This window comes from Peromyscus californicus, unplaced genomic scaffold (assembly GCF_007827085.1).
Source record: "Peromyscus californicus insignis strain IS unplaced genomic scaffold, ASM782708v3 Scaffold_4__1_contigs__length_199733344, whole genome shotgun sequence".
Taxonomy (NCBI): domain Eukaryota; kingdom Metazoa; phylum Chordata; class Mammalia; order Rodentia; family Cricetidae; genus Peromyscus; species Peromyscus californicus.
In genome coordinates this window covers 32,163,500-32,190,401 of record NW_026294562.1, presented here as the reverse complement: position 1 = coordinate 32,190,401, position 26,902 = coordinate 32,163,500, and the positions used below count along the sequence as shown (strand labels likewise).

Below are 26,902 nucleotides of genomic sequence, written 5' to 3'. Positions count from 1 at the left end.
GACTTTTCCACTCCATCCCAAATTCTAGTCCCAAACAACTCTGTTCATTTCTTATATACAAATTTGTGTAGTTTTTAAGTATATAAAATATTGTTCATTTTTTGATATTTTGGCATTGGTGAAAAAACCTTGCTAGCTGGGGAGACTCCCTTTCCTAGGACTAGAGAATTCCTTTTTTGTTTTGTGAATTCCTAGAAATAATCAATACATTGTCAGAAAAACGTGCCTTTCATATACAGTAGAGTCTGTATCCTAACCACCCCTCCTTTCTCTGAAACACACTTTGAGACAGTATTCTTCGGTTCTAATCATTTATGGCATGGTGTCAGACAACTCGATACCTCTCCAATAGCCTGAAGCCCATTGTGACACATTCATACTTGCTAATCTTAGATCATTTGCCCTGCCTGCTGCCTTGCTTTTGCCCAGGGAAGACACAGTAAGGGCACTGGGCTGTGATATCTCCTAGTTTTTTCTGCCTCTTGACCAAACCTGCTGCTTTGCTCTGTGGCATTGAATTGAAATTTTCTCTAACACTTAACATCTCTATTTTGCATTTTAATACTATAAATTAAAATCATGTGGCTATACTTTGAACACTTGTACTCATACATTATCTTCCTCTTTTTGTCATGCTGTAGCTTCATATTTTGAAACAGGGTCTCACTATGTATCTCAGACTGGCATTGTTCTTCCTTAGCCTCTCTTGGGCTGGGGTTACAAGAGCATGCTACCAGATGTCTCTCTTAAGTTTTGCTTCTCTTCTCACTATTTTGGTCTTCATTCCTACTAAGTTACTTGGAAGAGTATCATGAAAGTATTCTGTTTTTATATTGATTTTATGTTTTAATAATTTTTGTTCTGAACTGTCATCAAAACCCAGGCTCTGCAAGAGTTTTATCTCCTGCATGCAATTTAACCTATTTAAACTTGTCCTTAGCATGTCTACGTATTTTATAATATATTCAGAATTTAAAAGCACCGCCAGCCACCTTTTTATATACATTATTGTTGTGAATGGTTTGCTATGGTGAATAGGATAATAAAACTTCAGTTTCTAGCTGTAAGTGTAGATTTACTCTACTCCAGTAACAATCCCTATCTTTATGAACTAATAAATTTTAAGTTATCTAAATATTAGTTCTACCTGCTGGTTTTTTAAATACTACTAGGCAAATTTTAGCATTTCATTTTGACTGCTGGGGAGTCAAATGTAGTTTATAGCCAAAAAAATATATTTTTGCTTTATTTTGGTTTTGAGACAGGCTCCTCCTGTATAGCCTAGGCTGGCTTTGAACTTGGGGTCTTCTAGCCTAAACTTCCAGAGTTCTAGGATTACAGATTACACTATCCCACCCCACACTTGAGGCTAAAGGTGTATTTTTTTACAGCTTTTGTTGTACTGTCAACCATATACTGTATTCCCTGTTAGAATGATACAGTTGGTGTGCTAAAGGAAACACTATGTTTTGACTTAACTGTGAGTGAATACTTACTTATTCTTACAAGCTTTAGCATTGGTTATTTTTTGTTATTGTTTTAGCTCTGTTGCTTACAAGAGACTGACTTTAAATTTGTCAGTTGCTATTGTGGAAGAAATAAGTCTCTTATTCATTTAATATATAAATCAATTTATGTAGTGAATAGCATGTTCATCTTTGATTCTTTGTTATACCTTACCTACTGGACCATTAGTAGTAATGGTGGTGGTGGTGGTGGTAATTGTTTCTCTCCCTTGGCCTCCCTCCCTCCCTCTGTTTCTCTTCTCCTTAAGACTTCATTCTTATGTTGTATTAAACCTTGTCTTTCAAGCTATTTCATTGCTCCTGTATTCACTTTGCATATTGCCTTTGGTTGAATGTTGCACCAAGATGAAAATTACTGTTTTTGACTCACTTGTACTTTCTCCTTTTTATGTCAGCTTGGTGATTTGAAAATTAAGAGTGAGTGAGTGAGAGAGAGAGAGAGAGTGTGTGTGTGTGTGTGTGTGTGTGTGTGTGTGTGTGTGTGTGTGTGTGTATGTATGTATGTTTCTGAGCTTATCACTTAACCTTTGAAATTTATATTTACGTACTTTGTCAGGCTTAACAAGTTGCTTAGTATTATGGCGAAACCCACACTTTATTTCAGGGTCAAGATGCTTCAAATATCTTGTTAGCTTTTGCCTACAACAAGCTAGTGATGCCTTTGTTTCTTCATAAAGTCGTAATTGATAGGCTCATTATGATTAGGCAGACCTAAGTAAAAAACATTACATATTATCTGACACATGTGGATATAAATAATAATAGTAATAATAATAATTTGGTTTTTCAAGACAGTGTTTCTCTGTGTAGCTTTGGAGCTTGTCCTAGAACTTGCTCTGTAGACCAGGCTGGCCTCGAACTCACAGAGATCCACCTGCTGGAATTAAAGGTGTGTACCACCACACCCAGTGGGTATAAATTTTTTAAGACCATACTTTCCAAGCTATACCATCTGTATTCTAGTTTGCTTTCTGTTGCTGTGATAAAACATTGATCAAAGCAACTTGGAGAGGACAGAACTGATTTGTCTTACACTTCCAGGTCACAGTCCATTATTGAGGAAAGTTGGGGCAAGAACTCAAACAGGAACTAAAGCAAAAAACATGGGGAAAGGCCACTTAGACTCACTTCTAGCTTTTTCTCTGTTAGCTTTCTTTCTTTTTTTAAATTTTATTCTTCTCTCATGTTACATCCCAATTGCAGTTTCTCTCCCTCTCCTCCCAGTCCCACCCCATCTTCCATCTCCTCCCCCTCTTGTGTCCTTAACCCCTCTGGCTCCTATAATCTTTCCTTCCTCTTTTCCCCAGAATTTCTCTGAGCTCCAGCTGTGGGTCTCTGGATCTGCTCCCATAAGTTGCTGGATGAAGCCCCTCTGATAACAATTGGGCTAATCACTGAACTATGAATATAGCAGAATATAATTAGAAATCATTTCATTGACACATCTATTTATTCATCCATCCATCCATTCATTCATTCATTCATTCATTCATTCATCCATCATTTATTCATTTATTTATGCCAGTCATGTTTGGTCCTATCCTAGGACTCTGGGTTATCCAACTTCTGGTTCCTGGCCATACAGGTGGTGTCAGGGGTGGGCTCCTTCTTATGGCATGAGTCTCAAGCCTGACCAGTCATTGGTTGGCCACTCTTCACAATCTCTGCACTACCCTTCTTACCCCAGCACATCTTGAAAGCTGGACAAATTGTAGGTCAAAGGTTTTGTAGCTGGGTTGGTGTCCCAGTCCCTCCACTGGAAACCTGGCCTGGTTACAGAAGATGACTTCAGGCTCCTTATCCCTCATTGCTAGGAGTCTTAGCTGGGGTCATCCTCATAGATTCCTTGGAGTTCCCATTGCACTAGGTTTCTACCTCACCCCGAAATGCCCCCCAAGTCCCATCTTCTCCCTCTATCCTCCCCAACCTGATCTCTCCCATTCCTGTCCCCAGTCCACACAAAATATCTATTCTAATTTCCCATGGAGATTTGTGTGTTCTCCTTCTGAGCCCTCCTTGTTACTTACCTTCTTTGGGTATGTGGATTGTTCTGCTAGCTTTCTTACATATCCTAGACCCACCTATCTAGGGATAGTGCCTCCCGCAGTAGGCTGGGCCTTCCTACATCACTCATCAATCAACATTTCCATAGGCCAGTCTTTTTGAAGAAATTCTTGCATCAAGTTTCTCTCTTTCCAGGTGACTCTAGGTTGTGTCAATTGAAAATAAAAATTAGGCAGCACCATCTGTTAGAATTACATTAAGGTTCAAGAGATTTCTCTCCTTTTACCTGAAAACAACAACAACAACAACAACAACAAACCCTCTGCCTCTTACCAATGTCCTCACATTTTAAAAATATTTTGTTTGCTTGTTTTCAGAACATCTGCAGTTTCCCCTCCCTCCACTCCTCTCAGTTTCTTCCCCCACCTCCCCCTCCTCCAGATCCACTCCTCTGTTTCCTTCAGAAAAAAGCAGGCCTCCTAGGGATATCCACTGAACATGACATAACAAGATACAGTAAGACCAGGCATATACCCTCATATCAAGGCAACTCAGTAGGAGGAAAAGGGTCCCAAGAGCAGATGCAGATGAAAGAGTCAGTGATACCCCACTTCTACTGTTAGGAGTCCCATGAAACACCAAGCTAGCAACCATAACATATATGCAGAGGACCTAGTGCAGACCCATGTAGTCTCTGTGATTGTTGCTTCAGTCTCTATGAGCCCTTATAAGCCCGACTTTGTTGATATTTGTGGGCCCTATTCTCCTGGTGTCCTGACCCTCTGGCTCCTACTTTACTTCCTCCCACTCTTCCACGGGTTTCCTTGAGTTCTGAGGGGATGGAGATCTCCAATTTGGTCTCTCTCTCTTGGCCTGATAATTTGGCTGTAGGTTTCTGCAACACCTGACTTCTCATGGAGACTAAAAACCAGAAGGGTCTGGACAGATGTCCTGAAGACTGTAAGAGACTACAGATCCTGGCCCAGACAACTATAGCCAGCAAAACTTTTCACTCACCATAGGAGGAAAAAACAAGATATTCCATGATAAGTCAAATTTAAACTATTATCTTTCTACAAATCCAGTTCAGCAGAAGGTACTAGATGAATTTTTTTTTAAACCTGCCTCTTTCTTAATTCTGATATACGTACATTTTAATCACTGTTTCCTGTGTGTAAAAGTTGTTGGTTAGGTCTGGATCATTACTGGACATCTTGTGTTTTATACTTCTCTCCTTATGTTTTATCTTTGTTCTTTGAAGTGATAAATGGACATATTTGCCTAGTGAGTTAACTAATCCATGGCAGAACTTTTCCCAGTTTGTATACATTAATTTAGTAGACTCTTGCCATTGATCTTTATGAATGAATAATATTCTCATTTTCTATAATTTCAATTTCAAGAATAATTCTTATTTTCATTTAACTTTCTGGACTGATTGTGTAAGTTATTTTGGGGGTTATGAGAAAATTAATAGAACAAATTGATGTCTTTAATAGCTAAAAGTGCTGGTTCTGTAATGGCGGCGTTCTTACATGACTCTGCGTACATAATTACTGTTCTCAAAAGTAGAGTGTAGATGTGGGCATGAAAGAATTAAAACATATTCATCGAAGGAAATTGGGAAGAAGTTCAACTTTTATATTAGTAAATACCAACATTAAGATAGTACAATAAAATCTAAAAGAATAGCTATGATCGATCTAATCTATAATCATTTCAAACAATGAGTAGCAACAAATATTGTTTACCATAATAACTCTCAAATAACTTGAGTTATATTAAAGTTTTTGAAGCAGTAGATGAAATTAAGCTTCATTAACTAATTTTAAACTTTTTTTAGGTAAATGAATTGGTGGATGCCAGAGATGCCGGCCTTGGTGCTTGGTTTGAAGCACATATACATAGTGTTACTAGAGCTTCTGATGGACATTCACGTGGCAAAACTCCACTGAAGAATGGCAATTCTTATAAAAGGACTAATGGAAATGTAAATCATAATTCCAAAGAGAACACAAATAAATTGGACAATGTACCCTCTACGTCTAATTCAGACTCTGTTGCTGCTGATGAAGACGTTATTTATCATATCGAGTATGATGAGTAAGTGCTCATATTATTGAGGACTTCATTCATGTTTTCATGTATAGAAGCAAAGCTTTGCATTTCAAGATTATTTTGAATAGTCTTTTCTGAAGAAATTATTTAGAGGTCATGTTCAATCTTTTTGTTTCTGCTTATTTGGTGATTGTTATCCAACAAGTAAGGGCCCTTTAACTGTCAGTCATCTCTGGCTTATAAGTGACTTTGTTTTTATCATCCTACTGTTGGCTTATATTAGGACTTTCAGATTTCTCTTTGTCTATTGGTTATATTTATATATTAGGAAGCATTTTATAGCATATATTGTAATAGATATTAGAATGAGGCAAAAACATAGAAACTGCTTTTTATTAAGATAATCTGCATACAGATTACTCATTTGAAGGAAATAATTCATTGCTTTTTAATATGTTCGCAGGATTATGCATTACTACAAAGTTTAAAATTTTTACATCACTCTTACCTGAAAATATGAAATCTCATATGCATTGACAGTCATGCTTCAGTCTCCTTCTCTAAATACAGTTATGTTCTGAAATATTATGATGGGACTTGACCTTGAGAGCCCAGATTTTAGCACTAAGTTTTCCTATTGAAAGTTGTGGAACAAAAGTTATTATTTGGATACACTTAAATATTAAGCACACAGAAATTTCTTGCCACATACTATGAGCTCAAATCTTAGAATGAATATGCATTTTTCTAGTACAAGTTGCTTATAAGAAAACTTAGTAGAGGTAGCTGGAAAGATGGCCCAGAGGTAAGGAGCACTGACTGCTCTTCCAGAGGACCCAGCCTCAATTTGCACATCATCACAACAGTCTCTAACTATAGTTCCAGGACATCTAAGGTCCTCTTCTGGCCTCTCTGGGGGAATCAGGAATGCATGTGGAACACAGATACACATGTAGCCCAAACACCCATACACAGATGATGATGATGATGATGATGATGATGATGATGATGATGATGATAGAATTTTTAAAAAGGCAACAACTTGGCAGAAACTCCAGGATATCTGGGAGCAAAAGTAGATACCTCTAATCTTCCTTTTTTTGATACTTGTGGTTTTGGCTAACCTACCAGTACTGCTTATATCAAATGAGTCATAATACTGACTTTAATCTAGTCCACGGTAGTAGAACCAATAGTGAGAATGCATATAAAGATATTGGCCTAGCTGGAATTGGCAATATTGGTGAATTGGTGCTGGTGTAGAAAGGGTCTAGCATCAGTGAACTAATGATAAGCAGGCTCTTTATTTAATAAATGCTGTGGCATAGAGCATGGAGACACATTACTATAGTAGTAGACTTGTCTACTGCCAACAAGTAATGTTTAAGTCCTTGAAAGAGTTTTATCTTAAATTTTAAAAAGTTTTTATGTGTGTGGGTGTTTTGCCTGTATGTATGTCTGTGAACTGCTTGTGTGCCTGGTGCCCAGAGGCCAGAAGAGGGCATAGGATTCTGACAGGGAATTCTGTCACTGGTGTCTGCTCGCCAATTGAGAGGACCGTTTTTTTGGTCCAAGAGGTGGGGTTTTCATTGGGGATGGACTTGAGGAGAGGAGAGGCAGAACAGAGGGTGCACTGGCCTTTTTGGGCCCGGAATCGTCGGTGGCAGCGTTTTTCTGCAGTAGCTTACAACCCACCTCAGGTTTTTATCTTATATTCTGTTCTTTAGTTCTATAATAAATACATGTAAAAGAAATCAGTAACATGTGACACCCAATGTTTGGCCTTGCTAAACACACAAAAGCGCGTCCACATGGACCACTGTGCACCCTTCCACCAACCCCTTTGGCCTGCTTTCCTGAGTTGGGGGTTCTCAGGCAGCTCAGCTGGACTTGAGCTCTGCTTGCCTCAAGACCCACTCAGGACTTGGAAGTTTGAAGCTGCTGCTGCCACCTCACTGGCAGCAGGCAAGAAAGTCAAGGCGCTTGTAACATAGCCATGCCCCTTGAGCCAGTTCTGCCTAACTGTTTGACCAAAAGCCCCCAACCCAGTCGCCATCGGTAGGCACCAGCCTGAGGGCAGTCAGTTTATAAGAGTGCTGAATCAGTGCAGTTTGCCTGCACCTGCACCTCCCAGTGCTGCCTTGGTGCCACACTTGCTCTCCCTGCTGGTCAAACATTGTCACTACATCTGAATACCATTGCACAGCCCAGCACTGGCTCCACCTCCTGGTTCAAAATCATCACTACATCTGTACAACCCAATCCTGAGGAACGGAACTGGAACTGGTAAGACCCTTGGGAACTTTTTAATGACAAACTAGGCTATTAAATACATAAATCAATTAAAATAAATAAATAAAAATTTTTTAAAAAGGTGGAAAGGAGAATCTTAAAACTTCCCCATGTTGAAAATTGGGAATATCACAATGCAGGGAATTAGGACCCTGTTCACTGCTACTATGGATAGGATGCAAATAGAAAAAAAAAATGAGATACCAACTTAGCTGGGATTAATACAATGTTAGTCATAATTATTATCAGTCTGGTAATTATATTTTAACCTTAAAATGGTTTGATAACTGTGCCTTATATGAGAAATTGACTGATAAGATACAAGCTTTAGAAAAGGCTACTACTGATAATATACAAACTATATAAATAATTACTAAGGAAAATAAAACAATTTTTACTGATAAAAGCTTTAGAAATATTTACATTTACTTATAAAGAACAAAAAAAGAGACTCATAACATGCAAACCTTAGAAAAACTTACTGTTCAAAATATACAAGCCTTAGAAGATACAGGGCTACTACTGATAATATGCAAACCTTACAAATAATTACTAAAGAGAATAATACAATTTTTATTGATAAGAAGAGAGCAAAAAGGTGACTTGTAATATGTAAACCTTAGAAAAACTATTCAAAAGGATACAAACCTTAGAAAAGATTACTACTGATAATATGTGAGCCCTACAAATTACTGAAGAAAATACCATTTTGACTGAAAAGTTACAAGCTTTAGAAATATTTATTAAAACAGATAATTAAAATACTTAAACACAGACAGAAGAATTTAGAGGAGAACCAACCTCATCAGTACATTATGAAATTAGATTGGAGTAGTCCAAGGTGATTAGAAAACCAACTTTGATTTATCCAGTTACCGTTCAAGAACAACCACCAGATAATAGGTATCCCCAAGGGTATTCAGAAGTTAACTGGGATCCTATAGAAGTATTAGATTTTGAAGAGATTTCTGTGAAGCAGATATTAAATTCATGGACCATCAGAACAGAATTATTCCACAAGCCTAGAAAGATTTAGTTACAGCAGTATTGAAAGCTGGTCTTCAGTTACAGTGGAGTACTTGGTGAAGAGCTGAAGTTAGGGCAATAGAACAGCAGCAGGGTAGGGTGAGAGGTTATGAGATTTCCCAAGATCAAATCCTTGGTGAGGGCTATTTTGCTGATGTGGAAAGACAGATTACATTTGATGATCACACCTTGGCCCTATGCTATACAGTAGCTTTGAATGCTTGGGATAAGATTCAAGAATCAGGAAAGAGGACTGAGCCATTTACTAAAATTATACAAGGCCCAATAGAAACTTTCACTGAATTTTTGCAAAGAGTGACTTCAGCTGTAAATAGAATGATATCAGATCCAGAAGTTAGACAAATATTAATTGATTCTTTGGCTTTTGAAAATGCTAATTCACAGTGCAAAAGGACAGTTAAGCCTTTAAAGGTAAGATCAGCACCCATAGAGGAATGGATCTGACATACAGTCACTATTGAATCTCATAACCATCTTGGTACTTGGGTAGGAGAGGTAATTTCTAGTCTTGAAGAAAAACCAAAATGTCAGCTGTTTTAATTGTGGTAAACAAGGTCGTCTAAAAAGGGACTATAGGCAGGAGTTCCTAGGAACAGTATTTTTTCTAGAGATAACCCAAACAGAAGGCCCCAGCCTTCAGAGTATGCAGTAGGTGTGGCAAAGGCTGACATTGGACCAATGAATGCAGATGAACAAGTGACCAACCCTTTGCCATTGGGAAATGCCCTGGGCAGGGAACTCTTGCACGCCTCCATGTCAAATTTGGTTCAATCATTTTCTGTCTCCATGGGGGAAACTCCTCCACAGAGCAGTTAAAGGACCTAATGCCTACTGTTAAAAAAACCATACTGCTCTGGATGACAGAACAGCTTTAGAAGATAAAACAAAAATTTCAGGAGAAACCATAAAACAAATATTTTGGCAAACTTCTATAAACTGTCAAAGACCAAAGTTAACAATACAGATAAATGGCATTAAAATTGAGGGTCTGGTAGACACAGAGGCAGATGTAACTATAATCACACGAAATTATTGGCACCAAATTGGGCTTTTCAGGAGGTAAACACTCAGCTTCTAGAGATTGGAACTTTATCTCAGGTGAGACAAAGCACAAGATGGGTTGGATGCATAGGACATGAAGGACAGAGAGGAAGATGAAAATAAACGCTTCACAGAGATATTGGATAATAGAAACACTAAACTAAATCAGCCTGTATATTGTAAAGATGTATTGATCTCAGAATGGAAACCAGGATGTGTATTATTTGGGGGAAGAGGTTTTGCTTTTGTTTTCACAGGAGAAGAAAAGCTATGAATACCATCAAAATTGATAAAGATTCGATTCATCTTGCTTAGGAGAGGTGCTAGTTCACGAACCTATATGATGATTCAACCTCATGAAAAGGAAAACTCACCTAATTAGGGTCAGGGCAGGGTTTTGTTTTTGTCTTTCCAGGAAAATAAAAACATCCACCTGAGGAATCTAAAGGCCTTTGGACAAAATGAAGCATTGAAAAAAGAAGAGAGAACCATCTGAAAAAATTACCAAGAACAGGAATAATCTGGCCTAATGGTACAGATTATTTCTTGACATGAGACATGTCTGCTCCTAGCGGCACCCACTGATCTACTTCAGTGGAAGATGATAGACATCAAAGGAACTCCATAGGGAGTTTGCTTTCTTTGTGGCAAAAGCTAGTCATTAGGATAAAATACTGCCCTTTCCTCGACTGCTGACAGTATGCTGTCCAAACTGGACAAGCAGGACACAAAGGTGACTGCTGAACTTTGCCAAGACAGGGTAGGACAGTCCTTCAAAATTTCCTACTTCTGAAAAAAAGTCTGTCAGATATACTAGGCCTGTAGGCCAAAGATGGATGCCCCAATGTTGCAGAGGAACCTTGGGTGACGGTCTAGGCAGCCAGCTGTTTCTGTCATTTCTCACATTTTTTGGAAGTCACTTGCTTGCACTTCCTGCTTACTCAGGTAATATTTCCTTCTCAGGCCTTTGATAGGGTTGAAGACTAGACAGTTACAGTTCTCCCAAATCTTGGCAAAAAGCGTATTAGGTATAAAACTTTGAACTCTTCAGGAGAAGACAGCTAATAGAGTAATCTCTATAAATTTGTCAGTTACTTATGGACTGACATTGCAAATGTGTTTCTTACTTGATAATTGTTCTTGCATGTAGTTTCATTTTTGTTGAAGTTACTACCCTTCCTTTCTATTTGGATAATACTTGATAATAATTCTTATTATATATAGTTTTACTATGTTAAGAGTTAGGACCTTTCCTTCTTAATTAGACAAAAAGGAGAAAATGTTACAGGAATTCTGTCACTGGTCTGCTAGCCAATTGAGAGGAGTGTTTTGGTCCAAGAGGTGGAGTTTTCATTGGAGATGTAGGGTCCACAGTCCTTTTTGAGCCAGTGAGTGGTGGTGGCCTGGCTTTTTTGTAGTTGCTTGTCACCAATCTCAGGTTTTTACTTTATATTTTGTTTTTTAGTTTTATAGTAAATAAACATAAATCAGTAACAAATAGACAACTAGCTGTGAGCTGCAATATGGGTGCTGGGAATTGAACCCAGATCCTCTGGAAAAGCAGCAAGTACTCTTAATCATTGAGTTCCGTCTCTAGCCTGGAGTTTTACCTTTGCTGTGGGATGGTCTGTATGTCAAATGTGTTACTGATTGGTCAATGAATAAATCACTGATTGGTGAGTGGCCAGGCAGGAAGTATAGACGGAACAAGGAAGAAAATAGAGCTGGGAAGTGGAAGGCTGAGTCAGAGAGACACTGCCAGCCGCCATGATGACAAGCCACATGTGAAGATGCCGGTAAGCCACGAGCCATGTGGCAAGGTATAGATTAATAGAAATGGATTAATTTAAGCTGTAAAAACAGTTAGCAAGAAGCCTGCCACAGCCATACAGTTTGTAACCAATATAAGTCTCTGTGTTTACTTGGTTGGGTCTGACGGCTGTGGGACTGGCAGGTGAGAGAGATTTGTCCTGACTGTGGGCCAGGCAGGAAAACTCAAGCTACATACCTTTTGATAACTGAAAAAATAACTTAGAACATTGCTACCTGAGATTTTATTCTGTTTAATAAGTTATCATTTGGCAGAGAGTATTATGCAAGCACAGATAGGAATAGGACCTGAAGCTTTAAACACAAAGTATACCAGTGTTTATTCAATTTTATAATTTTAGAGGTCCTGGAAGATGGTTTAGAAATAACACTACCCCAAAATAGCATAAGTTCTGTGCTTTAGTTTGTTTTTGAACACAAAATATAAAAACCTTCATATTTTTTAGCTGAATTTTTTTAATATTGAAATTATTCTTGATTAGAATTAATGCTAGAAGTGAGTCTTAACACGCACAGGAAGTTTACAGTAAATCTTACATGATAGAATTAAATGCTTCAATTCTGGCAACTTAAAGATAATGGTATACCTAAACTTTTAGGAAACAAAAGATATCAGAAACTTAGTGGAAGATAAATTACATCACACCTTTTGCAAAGAGAAAACAACTATAAAATACGGTACGTTATGTATAAAATAGTTGAGCTCTTAAAGTCCTTGGTAATAAAAGGCTGGTAGAGCATGTAAGATGGATTGTTATGATATAACATTGGAGGTGGCAGTAAACTTTGTTAAAGCTTTGTGGTCATTAGAAAAATGAATTTTAAGATAGAATGAACTACTTGTTGACATTAATATGTCATCAGACAGGTTCATCTTTCGATGGAGAATGCATTGAAAAGAACTGGTCTAGTACTACTAAACAGATTTTAAACCTTTTTTATTTTTCCATTAGTCAGCCATGAGACACATGTGAATAATATCACTTGGAAAGCAGATGCAGAAGTATCATGAGTTTAAGGCCACTCTGAGCCACAAATCAAAAACCCAGTTTTTGTTTTTTTGTTCTGTTTTTTTAAGACAGGGTTTCTCTGCATAGCCCTGGCTGTTCTAGAACTCACTCTGTAAATCAGGCTGGTGTTAAACTCAGAGATCTGCCAGTCTCTGCCTCCCGAGTGCTGGGATTAAAGGCTTGCACCACCTTTCTTAGATGATAAGCATTGTTTTTCACTTTAAAATTGAATTACTCAAAAGTTGTTTCCATTTTAATTAATTACTTTGGAGGCAGAGTCCTCACACTTCTGGGTGTGTGATCCTCCAGGCTTAGCTATGACACTAGTTTTTAAAATAAAGAACATAGCCAAAGGGGTTGAGGGGGAGAGGTTGGATTTTTTGTTGTTGTTCAGTTTTGCCTCAAATTCTTGGTTTCAAACAGTCCTCGTTTTTCAGTCTGCAAAGTAGCTGTGAGTACAGGCTAGTGGTACTATACAAGCTGTAGTAAATTATTTTTGCTAGATCACAAGATCCTAGAATATGGCTGTCAAATATGTGGTACTACAGTTGTACTGGACTGGTTGTTCCCTGTGTGGAATATTGTCTCCCAGCTCCTGTATTTTAAAACAGCATCTATATGATCAGATGCATATTCAGAGTAGAACTTAAAATGTAAGAATCTGAAACTGAAACTCATGAAGAGCAATTGAGAACTAAATCTTTAACTTGAAGAACTTGAATCATAATAAGCTTTTATTGTGAAAGCTTTATCTAAAAGGAGGTTCTGTACAACATTACAGGAGCACCCAAATTTTTTTTTCATTTTTCTTTATTAAGAAATTGTCTACTCACTCCACATACCATCCACAAATCCCTCCTCCTCCCTCCTTCCACCCCCAGCCCTCTTTCCCAAGCCACCCCGCATCCCCGCATCCCCCAAATCAAGGTCTCCCATGAGGAGTCAGCAGAACCCAGCACACTGAGCCTAGGCACGTCCAAGCCCCTTTCCACTGCACCAAGGCTGGAGCACCCAAATCTCAAATCTCTGAAGAGAAAGAATGGTTTGACTTGAGACATGGTCATTGAATAAGCAATGCTCGTTCTTCAGCCGTAGACTAGGATGCATAGAGAAAATAGGTTGCAAAGAGAATTTGTAAAGTTAGTAGTTACACTAAATGACTTCAGTCTTCACTATAATTTTTATTTTCAGAACATTTTTGATATTTCAAATAGGCTATCAGTCATCCTATTATGATACTGACTAAGCACTGTATTTTACTCAGTGACCTTTTTGTTTGTTTTTGTGGCTTTTGAAGGCAGGGTTTCTCTTTGTAACAGTTCTGCTTTCTGTGACTCTTTGTAGGCCAGGCTGGTCTTGAACTCACAGAGATCCACCTGCCTCTGCTTCCCAAGTGCAGTGACCTGTGCTTTTACTTACTACATTAAACTTTTGTTTTCAATTGCAGATTTAACTTTTGAGTGCTGCAGTGTAGGTTGGACAAGTGCAATAGAGCTGACATAAATGGATTTAACACTGAGGGAAATTTAACACAGGAACCTGCCTTTGGAATTCTTAGATGATAAGCATTGTTCGTCGCTTTAAAATTGCATTACTCAAAAGTTGTTTTCATTTTAATTAATTACTTTGGAGGCAGAGTCCTCACACTTCTGGGTGTGTGATCCTCCAGCAGTTTTCAGAATGCTAGGGTTACAATACCTGGATGAACAACTTCTTACTCCCCATAGTGCAGGTTGGGGATTGAACTTAGGGCCATAGGCCAGTACTCTACTATTGATGTAAACCCTCAGCCCTTTGAAAAGCTATTTTTATAATAAAAGTCAGATTAGCTATTATCAGACCACATGTATTCTCAGTCATTGGTGTTTTCAAAAATTCTTTCCCTATAATTTTAATGTATATACATGGCTAACAACAACTGTATTAGATTAATAGGATTTATTGTTTGTTTTGTTTTTTGAGACAGGGTTTCTCTTGTGTAGCCCTGGCTGTCCTAGAACTCACTCTGTAGACGAGGCTATTCTTGAACTCACAGAGATCTGCCTGCCTCTGCCTCCCAAATGCTAGGATTAAAGGTGTGCGCCACCACCTCTCAGCTAGACTAGTAGTTCTTAAAGTATGGTCTCTCACCATGAGCATTAGCATCACTTGTTATAAATGTACATAATGGTCTCAATAAAACATAGTGAATGAATCTCTAGGGTTGGCCTGGCAAAGAGTTGAAGTCTTCTGAGTAGGTCTATGCATGTTGAATTTGACAACCACTTGTTGATGATTCCTTTGGACCCACCCTTATGCATTGCTCTCAGGTCCCTGATACTAAAGAGAAATAAAGGAAATGGTTACTACTTATCTAATGTAAATACATTTCATTAAAGGCCAGGAGAAATATGAATTATCCCCTAAATCTTAGTGTCCGTTCTTACTTTAACATTTGAATTAATGCTTTTTATCTATATGTGTGCTCTGACCAGTTTCAGGATTCTACCTGAATTATTCAAAAAGAAACAAATTAGCAATAGTATCATACCAAGCTTATGGCTATCCTAGCACCATCAAACTTTTGAAATTATTAGTCCTTTTGAGATGACGTTTCATACAAACAAGCCTAGCCAAAGATGTTTTTGAAAATGTCTTGCTCCCATTTCTCTAGTTTGGGATTACAGGGGTGTACCACTGCACTCTACTCTCTTAACTTATCAACATTGAACTAGGAATTTAGGTCAGACAAACCAAAAACCTTCAAATTGTGACAGTAGTCCTGGTTTTTATAAACAATACTAGAATTATTTATTATAAGACATACTTAAAAATTATGGTTTTTTGTAGTAGTTTGTTATCCTAAATGAAGCATGTTTACAATAATAGCTGTTATTAGAATTATCAATGCTATGAATGCTGTTATTGTATTAAGTATTTAGTGGTATCTTCTGTAAAATGGATGTTTACTCTGCAATAGGGTGGAAATAATAGCTTTTAAGCCTACTCAAATTAATGATGTGAACTGAAGTATTACAATTATAGCAGCTGAGAGGTTTGCCAGAATAATGGTGTAAGTCAGAATTATTAGTATGTGAAGCATACAAATCAATATTTTTATTATACTAGGTGGCATCAGGATTTTTTGAAATTTTCTTTTTTTTTTAATTTTTAGATTTTCAGTGTGTATGTGTGTGTGTGTGCACACATGCTTTGGTGGGGAGTGGTGTCAGAAGGAGGTTGGGTCCTCTGGAGTTGGACCTAGAGGTGGTTGTGAACCGCCTAGCATGAGTGCTGGAAACTGAACTTTTGTTTTCTAGAAGAGCAGAAAGTGCTTTTAACTACTGAGCCATCTCTCCAGGCCCCGTTTTTGAGGCAGGGTCTCATGTAGCACAGACTGGCCTTGAACTTGCTTTGTAGCTGAGGCAGGCTTAAATTCTCAATCTACTTCCCAAGTGCTAGGGTTATAGAAATGTAACATTTCCAGGTTCACATTCTATAATTTTAGAACAAGGTTTAAGCCTCTATTATTTACCAAAGTAACTGACATCAGATATTCTTTTGTTTGTGAGGAGATAGTAATGGGTATAAAGATGTGTTATATGTATATTGTTGGTGTTTTGTATGTGGAGGCCCACAGAGGTTTCCCAGTGAGAACTTATTCAGGGTCTGAGAATCTGAGCTTTTTTGACCCAGCAGGGTTGCATAAGGGGATGATTTGATCATGGGCGTTGTCAGGTATTTGGAAGGGTCTACACTTGGCTGTGCAGTGTGCTTTGATTCTGAAAGGAGGAGGTCTTGTGCTCTGCTCCTTGGCATTGTTATAAAAAGCCGTTTGGAATAAACGGAAGAGGCCTTTGGGTAGTGATCCAAGCCCCCCTGAAGCCATCCTGTGTTTCTGTCTTTCTTCTTGTCATCCAGCTCTCTATCTAATATTTCTTATTCCTCTCTCCTCCTCCTAAGAACCCTAGAAAAGGTGGTATAGGTAGGAGCTGGACTCCCACAGACCCCCATATGTGTCACATTTTTTTTTTCATAATATGTAAGTGGTCACATTGAAATTGGGGAGGATACTTGGTTTCATAGGAATTTTGCATTCAATAGAAGCTCTATCACTGTTCCTGGAACTTGGAAGGTCCACCTGTACCAGCCTTGTGAATTCTGGTATCACAGGTGTGTGATATTAAAAATCTCTGGTCTATGCAGATCATAAATCTTTGCTCATTTTCAAAGTTGTATTTATCCTAATATTTTTCATTCAATTAAGGCATAATATGCTATGGATAAGAATTATTGGAAGAATTAAAAATGGAGATTAATTGTAAACATTAAGAAGGAATTGAAGCACTGCTTGTTATTGCTCTCAGTGTTCATTACCATATTTGAAGCTATTCTGAGCCTGTAGTACATGCCTTTAAGCAGTCTTATATGTATGGCTACTGCATATAGAATCTGGTGAGTCAGTTGTGAATAAACCAAGAGGTGTTTTTAGATAGAAGTAACTTCTATAAAGTAGCAAAAATGATTTTTTGAGTATTGATACTGTGATCTTTTAAAAATTAAAAAAAAATCTTATCAAATACAATGATTTCTAGATTTTGATAGAGAGCTTTTTCTTAATTGATGTTTGTTGTGTTGATCTTGAGTATAGGGAGTTAGAATCAGTTTTACTGCAATAACTAGTTGTCCTGTTTCTTCTTGTTTGTTACTAATGTGTTTACCAAAGATTTCCAAGTATATTTTTCTAGTCTTCTATGAATTACAAGGCTCTGAATGGATGATAATCAAAAGGATACTGGGAGACATTAAATGTACATGTGACATTATTATTCTGCGAGTTATGAGAGTACTTGGTTCTCAAAAAGAGGCTTTATACATATGAGTTGGTTTTGGCTCTTCAAATAAACATCATTTCTTTTACATAAGTGTGTCTTGCAAGATGGTCAGAAAAACTGTATATTTTATCCAAATAAAGTGTTTAGTATCTAAGTTCCTGAGGGGATCCTTCCTCATACCTGTACTAGATAGGCCTTGGGAAGGCCCAGAAATCTGTTCTTCAGATAGATGCCCCAAGAGCCTATTAAATATACAGAGCAGTATGCATTATATTATACAATAAGCTGAGTATTTTGTTTGAATTACAAGCCTTCAGTTTATTGGTAAGATTTTGTTTATTTTTAATTTTTTGAGAATTCTATACAGACATGTCTTAATAAAAATCCACATTCCATTCCATCCCTCCAACTTCTCCCACATCTGCACCACATTTACCTCCCAAGTTTATGTGTTCTCTCTCTTAAGCTCAGAGCCCACTTAGTGCTGCTTATATGTGCATGGGTATAAGACATCTGCTGGAGCATGAGTAGTTTCTCGGGCTGCTTCTCTGAAGAAAAATTTACTTTCCTTCTCCAAGTGCCCATCAGTTGCCAATAGTCCTCATTTAGTGGTGGGACTTCATGGCCCCTCCCTATCCACACTAGGCTTTTTGCTGGCTTGATCTTGTGCAGGTCTTGTGCATGAATTCATAGCTGTTACGCATTCATACAACGGGCTTGTTATGTTAAGCATATACCGTTCTGCTGTGAATATCCATTACTTTTGGCTCTCACTTTTATCTTTCCATCCTCTCTACTATGATAACTCCTGTGCCTTGGGGAGGAGGTTGTGATAGGTACATTCCATTTAGAGCTGGGCACTAAAACAGTCTTACTCTCTACCTCTTAACCAGCTGTGAGTCTCTGTATTAATCACCATATGCCAAAAGACACTTCTCTGATGAGGGATGAGAGAGACACTTATTTATGGTGTAAAGAGAAGAACTTGGGCTAGAGTAATGTAGCTCAGTGGTAATGTTTACCTAGTGAGCGCAAGGCCCTGGGTTCAGGGTAGATCTATGAGTTTGAGACAAACCTGATCTACAGAGGGACTTCCAAGAGAATTCAGGGCAGTTTAATATTGTGTATATTAAATAGAATAATATTTACTTGTTTTAAAACTTAAGCCATTCTTATTTAATTTCCTCCTGTGAACATCTACTTGATGTGTGTCTTTTTTCTTACAACTTCGAAAAAATACCTAACAATGGAATGCTCGGTCTTTTTAAATAATTGAGTAAACTTGGGTTATGTTGGTAAGTATTTTAAAATATTATATTTTTGGCTTAGATATATTTTACCAAATTGTTTCTACCTTTATAAAAATAGTAATTCATCATTGCTAATGTGTTTGAAAATGAGATGTATTGCCATATAATTTGTAAAATCCCAATATAAGCAGTCCTAAGTAACCTGTTGTCTGTAAAGCTCTAAATTTGAGGTGCAGGACGTCATAATATTTTCTGTTAGAATATGAAATGTTTTCTTTTTGCACGCAGTTTGACATTAAAGATTTTCTAAACTAGAACATGCCTAAGATGAATGGTGTCCTTATTTAAACATATTTCCTCCAAGAAGCAATGTTTTGAAGAAATGGGGTTTCATAGGTAACTGCCTTGTTTAATAGTTTTTTGAGTCTTGGAAATTTTTAGCTTACAAGCCACTTATTAAAATGAAGTTTCAGTATTGAATGCAAACCTGTTTCCATTTCCTTGAAGTAGAATTCTGTAGACTCTATTCATCAATAGCGACTAGTAAAAATGAGTTGGTTTTAGTTGATAAATATGTCGTTTAGTTAAGGATAATTAAAAGTACATACTATGAAGGGTAGCTCAAAGAATTTCTTTACATTTGGGGCAATACAACTTCATTGGGAAAACTTAGAGCTTTTGGTTTATTTAATGCTTATTGGAAATTTAAATCTCACCAAAGTGCTATCAAATCCAGGATTTACTAACTTGGACCTGTGGAATAATACCTTGGCTTCTATTTCTGAGAAACAGGAAAGGATCTTAGGTTCTTCCTTTGATAGGAGTAGTGATTGGCCTCTTGGTACAGTAGTAAGAAAAGTTGACCTTGATCCATTGCACCAGTTCCTTATGAATACATTCTGCCATTTAGAAGTTGTTCAAGCTTCCATTTTCCATAGAGTAATTGGTGTAGTTTACACAGTTTTCATCAGTGTAAATGCTGTCCGGACCAATTTGCAGTAGCTTCAAGCCTTATTATTGCTATATTAGCAATTGTCTACACTTTATCAAGTCCTGGTATAATTAAAAGTTTAGATACTTACAGATATTTTACTTGATATTTTAAAAACACTGACGACAAAAGTTTAAGTAAGTATATTTTTAGCTCTGTATGGAATTCTGTTTCCACAAAAAAACAGTTTGGATATGGCTTAAGTCTGTTACCCAGGGAGTCATGTGGTTGGCGTAAATTGATTGTGACAGAGCGAGAGGTGTTTGGACCAAGCCTTTATAGGTTGGAAGATACTTTAAGTTTTAGCTCGATTGGAGGAATGCCCTGGAAACATTTTATGGGACCTAGTCCTTTGACTTCATATTTCAGGATGGGCTCACTTCCTCTCATACATGCTGTCACCATTGTGCTACATCACTGTGACAAATCTACTGTTCTCTCTTCACCAGAGAGAAATCAATGGAGCCCACCTGATCTTGGACTCTGAACCCCAGAATACAAATTAAAAATACTTTTTAACACTTTTCTTTATGAAGTTATGAAGCCTCAGCTGTTTTGTGACAGTGATGCAAAACAGACTGAGTTTACCACCTAAGTACCTAGGTCAAGGATTCTTTAAGAGGAGTAGCATAATCAAAATCAATTTCAGATATAGTAATTACAATGTGTAATACTTGATTAAGAGACTTTGTGCTGGAGAAATAGCTCAGAGGTTAAGAACAGTTATTACTCTGGCATAGGATCAATGTTTAGTTACCAAACTCACAAGATGACTCAGAACCATACATAACTCCATTCCAGCCAGGTTGCCCTCTTCAGGCCTTTCGGTACTACCTGCACATGGTCCACATACATACGTGCTGGCAAAACACTCATACTCATGAAATTAAAATATTTTTAAAAGATCTTCAATTATATAAAAACATTTTATTTTACTTAAGGAGCTGAACATGTTTCCAAATATTCTTCAGTGTGTTATATTCCAAGTGTTGTAAAGTGCACACAGGCTACCTGCTTCTCACTGAAAACTTGGCACTTACCCTGTGAGTGCTGTGATAAAATATTTACAATTGGAGTACAAGCTAGAGAATGGTATTTCTGAACCATTGAAGAGGAGCAGTGGGAGATGCGTAAAGTAATCTTGAGAGTAGATACATATGACTAGGTTGTCAAGGGTATATGGTAAGGAGAAAAGACTCTAAAGATAGATTAAAAATTATGGGTATAGTGGTACTTGGCAGTTCCAGTACTTGGGAGTCTGTGGGCAGAAGGAGCATGAATTTGTGGCCCAGCTGGGTTACATAGTGAATTCCAGGCAAGCCCAGACAATTGCATTAGATGACAAATAAGTAAATATTTCCAATTAAACATCCAGAGAAAGATGCATCAGGATTTTTTGTTGTTGTTTTGTTTTATCTTTTCTGTACATCCCTAGAAGACAGTAAAAGAATAAGTTAAATAACCCTTTTCTTGTGAGGGGAGGGAAAAGAGAAAGCACAAAAATTTAAAAGCTAAGAAAGGTTGAATGGCCTTAGATGTGTCTTTAGTGACCTTAGTAGAAACCCTGCTTTTATATCCAAAAAAGAATTCTGATGAGCTTCAAGAGTTGAGTTAGCTGATAACCATCACCCATAGTACTTTCATAGTGTTGGAACCACGGTTTGCTCTCTCCTGGTGTTCCCAGGTGGTGACTAATTGGGACAACTTCTGGGGCCTGGCAACGTTCCCAAGAAAGCTGAAATACATGGACTAGAAACTAACTGGCTTTGGAGAACACTGGAAAGGTTCAGGCATTAAGTTTACTGGGTCCTTGGAAGTAGGCATGTGAATGGGACCTGGGATTATTGACGTGGTTAATTTGTGTTATCAGTTTAGCCATTTCTACTGTGTTGTGTTTAACCCAAAAAAAGTGTGAGAGTGTATAAGAAATGTGTTCAACACAGCAAAAAATGGAAGGAGATACCACCATGAAATATTGGATTGGCATAGGCCATTAAGATTGGAAAAGTCAGAACATTCTAGGAAAGGAATTTTGAAGATACCAAATGATAATTAGTAGAGAATCTTAAGAAAAAATAAGTTTTATAATTGGCAGAATCTAGAACACTAAGCAGCAACCAAGAAGAAAAGTTACCAGAAAGAAAACAAAAAATCGAATTAAGCTATTCTTTATTACTTAGCTGTGAGTACTATTAAGTCAACGTGTTAAAAATACTGACTTTAAAAGCCACATGGTATACTGTGCTTATAAGAACAAGAAGTTTGTCAGCTTTTGTATGGGGTCAAAAACAAGATAAGCTTGAAGCATCTGCTTATCTCGTTTTTTTAACTAAGTTATTTTACTTCTGCACTTCATTTGCAGGATTAGGATAAAATGACTACTTTCTCTATCATGAATTATTATAAAAATATGTATCCATATTAGAATAACTCCTGTTATGTGCTATGTAGAAGGTATGAGGGAACAGAGTAGATTGAGGGATAGATAGAATAACCATCTGAAATTACAGAGTAGCATCTTATTTGAATATGTGGAGATGGTTGGGAAATGACTTTGAGGATGGAGGTAAAACTCAGTGATAGATTGCTTACCTAGTGTGCCTAAGGCCCTGGTTTGAATTTTTTTTAAGCATCTTCCTTGTTATGTCCTACAAAAAAAAAATAAGAACTAAAAAAGCAGTTGCCTAAAGGAAATACTTGTAGAAGTCAGAGGTGTGATGGACTGGGGCAAAGACTGCTTGTCCTTATAAGCATTGAATGTTAGCATGAATTTTCTAAAAATGTGGAGCATCTTTGTGTTTATATCTTTAACTTGTAGTGTTTTTGTTTTGTTATAGAAATCTGTAAACAGATTGGCAAGTTGAGAGAACAACAATGAATTGCTTAACTTGAGTCATTATCAACTCATGGCCAGTTTTGTTATTATCTGTACCTGCATACTGAGTACCAGAGGATTATTTTGAAGAGAGTCACAGTTTAAATCATTTGAGGAGTAAATGGCTTTAAATGCAGCTGTAGTGTCCTTGGTGGGTACACTGCTCAGCGCTCCAAGAAAGAATTCTACCATCAGATTCAAGAAGTTGAGTTAGCTGATAACCTTCATCTATAAGTATAACATTTATCCAAGGTCATACTCTTTCTGAGCACAAGAAATTCTAGGGCCCCTGGTTAATTTCTGTACCTGAGTTCAGTATTGGTTTGGCCAAGACTTCCCCAGATCTCTGAGACCTTTCATGTCCAAAACTCCCCTTTTCCTTTCTATACAATTGACCACAATCCTGGTCTAAAGGCCCTTAATGCCTAGTTATGATACTTCTCCATATCTTTAGAACTGTCACCTTCATCGTAATATCTGCTTCCCAAAACATCAGCCAACAAAATATGTAAGAATGATTCTTTTTAGCATTTCTAAGAAAGAACTGACATCAGCTCTCAGTCTACATTCTGTAATGGTCTATAAATATAATATATAAAGGTCTGTATAGATATTTAGGAGAATTTGTTTTTTTAGTACAACTTAAGTTGAATACATGCTTTGTCCCCAATATGCTTTGGAATTTTGATATGCACTGTGAGCCCTATGTGGCCATCCTCTAATAACATGTACACTCCAATGTTTTGACATGGTAAAGTGTATTTTGCGTGTTACAGTCTGGTTGGAAGAAGCATGTCCTGTGTGGAACAGGATCCTCAAAGCTTGAATCTGCTGTGTCTAGTTTCCTCTGGATGTAGGAGATCATAGCCGTAGATGGGCTGCGTTCTGAGGAGTTCTGTGAGTCTGGTGAATCACTTGCCTATGGATGGTCTTAAGAACTCTAACACATAATGTATAATCACAAATCCTGCACAAACCTGGTGATCACAATAGCAGTTAAACTTGTCCATGTTCAGAATTCCTTCCTATGTAAAATAGGAGGTCAGTTGGGTGGTACATGCCTGTAATCCCAGCACTTGGAAGGCCAAGACTGGAGGATTGCAAGTTGATGAACAGTTTGAGCTACAAAGTAAGGCCTATCTCAGCTTAACAAAAACCAGCCAAAAAGAAGAAAATCTTTGAGCTCTTTAGTTTTTTCAAAATGTTTACATTCTGAGTATGTACGTTTTGAAAAACTTAGACATACGGAGGGTGTTTTTACTGTTAAAACATACTTTTTTGCTTATTTTTTTAAAGTTCAGACTGGTGAATAACGTTATGGTATCAAATTATAACTTTCACATTATAGCTGAGAAAATAATCTCATCTGAAACAGAAACTTTCATCTTAAAAGGAGGCAGAAAATGAATTCACGTTTTAAGAATTAAAACATCTAGTTAACTGGGTTGGTGGATCACATCTGTAATTCCATTGTGAGTTCCAGATAGTGTGGAGACCCCCATCTCCAAAAGAAAGCAAATCTAACTTCTTCATATTGTATACTGAGGAAAGTTCTCATTTCAGTTTTTTCTATATCCAGGTTTGACCACTGAACTAGAAGAAGAGAACTATGGATGTAATTGCACTTGTCAAAGGTTTCTTTAGGGTTTGTTTGTTTTAGCAACTTATGTTTATTATGTACTGTGTTAAGCACCTCAAAGGTCCTAAAATTTTTAGTTTTTAAAACTACCAAATGAGGCACTAAGTTCCTGTTTTTATGGATGAGGAGTAGTCACAGATTTAGGATAGCTTTCCCAAGGGTACACAATAGCAGAAACTAAATCGGAACTCTAAACCCAGGCAAGGTAAAAAAGGAACCTATTTTGAATGAAGACCCAAGGGTAGTAAAGAAATAAAAACTTTTGTTATGTGAGTTAAGGAAAGCCACTAAAAATACCTCTTGGAAGAGAAAATAATTGAAGGTGGCAGGGGGATTTAAGGCTGTAAATGCTATTTCTGTTCTGAGGAGAGTGAAAATTTCTTCATGGGATTAAGACATGAATAAATTCCCAATGCTTATCTCTGGTTCTGTATCAACTACTTTCTCTTTCCTGTATCAGAACTGTCTGGACAAGGCTTCCCTCCATCATATACTGTCTGAACAGAGGGTAATTTGAAAGGTTTGCCAAAGGGAATTACGGCACTGAGGATAAATGGACCAGAATGTCTCTGGGGCCCCTCACAATACTGGACTTTTCCTTGTCCAATTAACTGAAACTTAGAGAATTGATTAAACTGGGTTATTAAAGATCTCATACAGTATTGGACTCATTGAAGGCAAGTCAGATATGTTGTGAGAGTCATGGGCTTGCATAGCCCTTGTTTGATTGGAAGAACCACTGCAGCTGCTGGAGCAGCTTCTGACTTCAGATCAGCTGGAATCTGAATATGTGACTCTTACTTGGCTCAGGGCCAGGTTTCTTCTCTTCATTTCTGCCTTTCTGTTTGTTTGTTTGTTTTCAAGATAGGGTTTCTTCTGTGTAATAGCTCTTGCTGTCCTAGAACTCAATTTGTAGACCACGTTGGCCTCGAACTCACTGAGATCCTCGAACCTCTGCCTCCTGAGTGTTGGGATTAAAAGCATGCACCACCACCACTGATAATTTCTGCCTTAGTAATGCTGATTCCCAAGGATATAATGAATATTTTTGTATTCCTATAGGATGTGGTTAACTTGACTGACTGAAAGGATTTGTAAAAGTTAATGTTAAGTCTCATTTCCCGAATTCCTTACTTGGGCCTGAAGTGTAGCACGAGAATGTGTTTTTTTAGTGAGTTTGCAGATGGTGGTAAGACCCTATTTTGTATACCACACTTTTAAGTACCATGGCAGTGTGGTTCATCTCCATTGATTGAACATTTTAGGAGTAAAAGTAGGTGCTACTCATTTCTTTGTAGTCAGTAATGCACAAAGGCTGCAGCAGGTTCTAATTTTATAGAAGCCAGGGTGTATTGTTTGATTGTCATCTTTGGCTTGATGATGTCAACAAGTTGGAACTAAAAAAAAATTTTTTTTAAAGACAGGGTCTCTCTTTGTAATTCTGGCTGTCCTAGAACTCACTATGTAGCCAGTCTGGCCTCAACTCAGATCTGCCTGCCTCTGCTTTTCAAGGGCATTGAACCACCATGCCTGGCTTAAAATAAACCGTAAAGGATTGAGGTCAAGGATTATGTTAGGTGTCTCTCTTGCCCCCATGGTTCTACTTCCTGCTACATATAAAATTGTGGGGTTTTGTTTATTTGATTTATTTATTTTTTTGGTCTTAAGCATTACTACATTTAAGAACAATAATTTTAACAGGAATATTTTCTTGGGGAAGTGGAAGCTGCTGGGGCATGCTAGCTAGGTTCATGAATGAAGCAAATGATGACACTTGGTGAACTGACTCTAAGATCAGGGAGAAGCTGACATTGAGATCTGATAAAATGATGGTGATAATTTAAAAAATTTTATTTTTATTTTATGTGTATGGGCAATTTGCGTGTATGTATGTCTGCATACCATGTATGTGCTTTGTGCTCATGATCTCAGAAGAGGGTGTAGGACCCATTGGGACTGAAGTTGCAGGCAGTTGTGAATGGTCATGTGGGTGCTGGGAACCAGACTCCTTTTTAAGAGCAAGTGTTCTAATACAGCAGTAAGTGTTCTTTGTGTCTGAACCCTCTCTTCAGCCACTATTGACTTTATTTACTTACTTATTTATTTATTTAATGTGTGTGGATGTTTGTCTGTATGTATGTCCCTGTACCATGTGTTTGCCAGGTGCCCACAAATGCCAGAAGAGGGTGTGGGATTGTGAGCTGCCCTGTGAGTGTTGATAATTGAACCCAGGTCCTCCAGTGTCCTTAACTGATGAGGTATTTCCCAGCCCCCATTGATGTAATTCTTAAACTTAAGTATGAAACAAGTTTTTGTTTTAAATACTCTGTCTCTTAGCTAGTGATTAACATCTTCCTCAGCTTTTATTAAGAATTCTCTGGTAATTAAAATCATTAGTGCTTATCATTTAAGTATCAAGAAAAGTACAGAATCTCTTTTAGAATATTATTACAGTAATAAATGGCAGGATAAATTCATTACATAAAGAAACCCTAGGGTTTGAAGATGTGGCTCAGCAGTTAAAG

At 37.5% G+C, this 26,902-nt stretch overlaps 1 protein-coding gene across 1 annotated transcript in view; it reads left to right on the top strand.

Annotated features, from left to right (window-relative positions):
• Positions 1 to 26,902, top strand: part of Uhrf2 (ubiquitin like with PHD and ring finger domains 2) — an 86,519-nt gene that overhangs the window by 30,112 nt on the left and 29,505 nt on the right. The window contains exon 3 of the mRNA XM_052763353.1: positions 5,374 to 5,633. Within this exon, the coding sequence (XP_052619313.1) occupies positions 5,374 to 5,633 (260 nt within the window). The remainder of the gene's footprint in view (positions 1 to 5,373; positions 5,634 to 26,902) is intronic.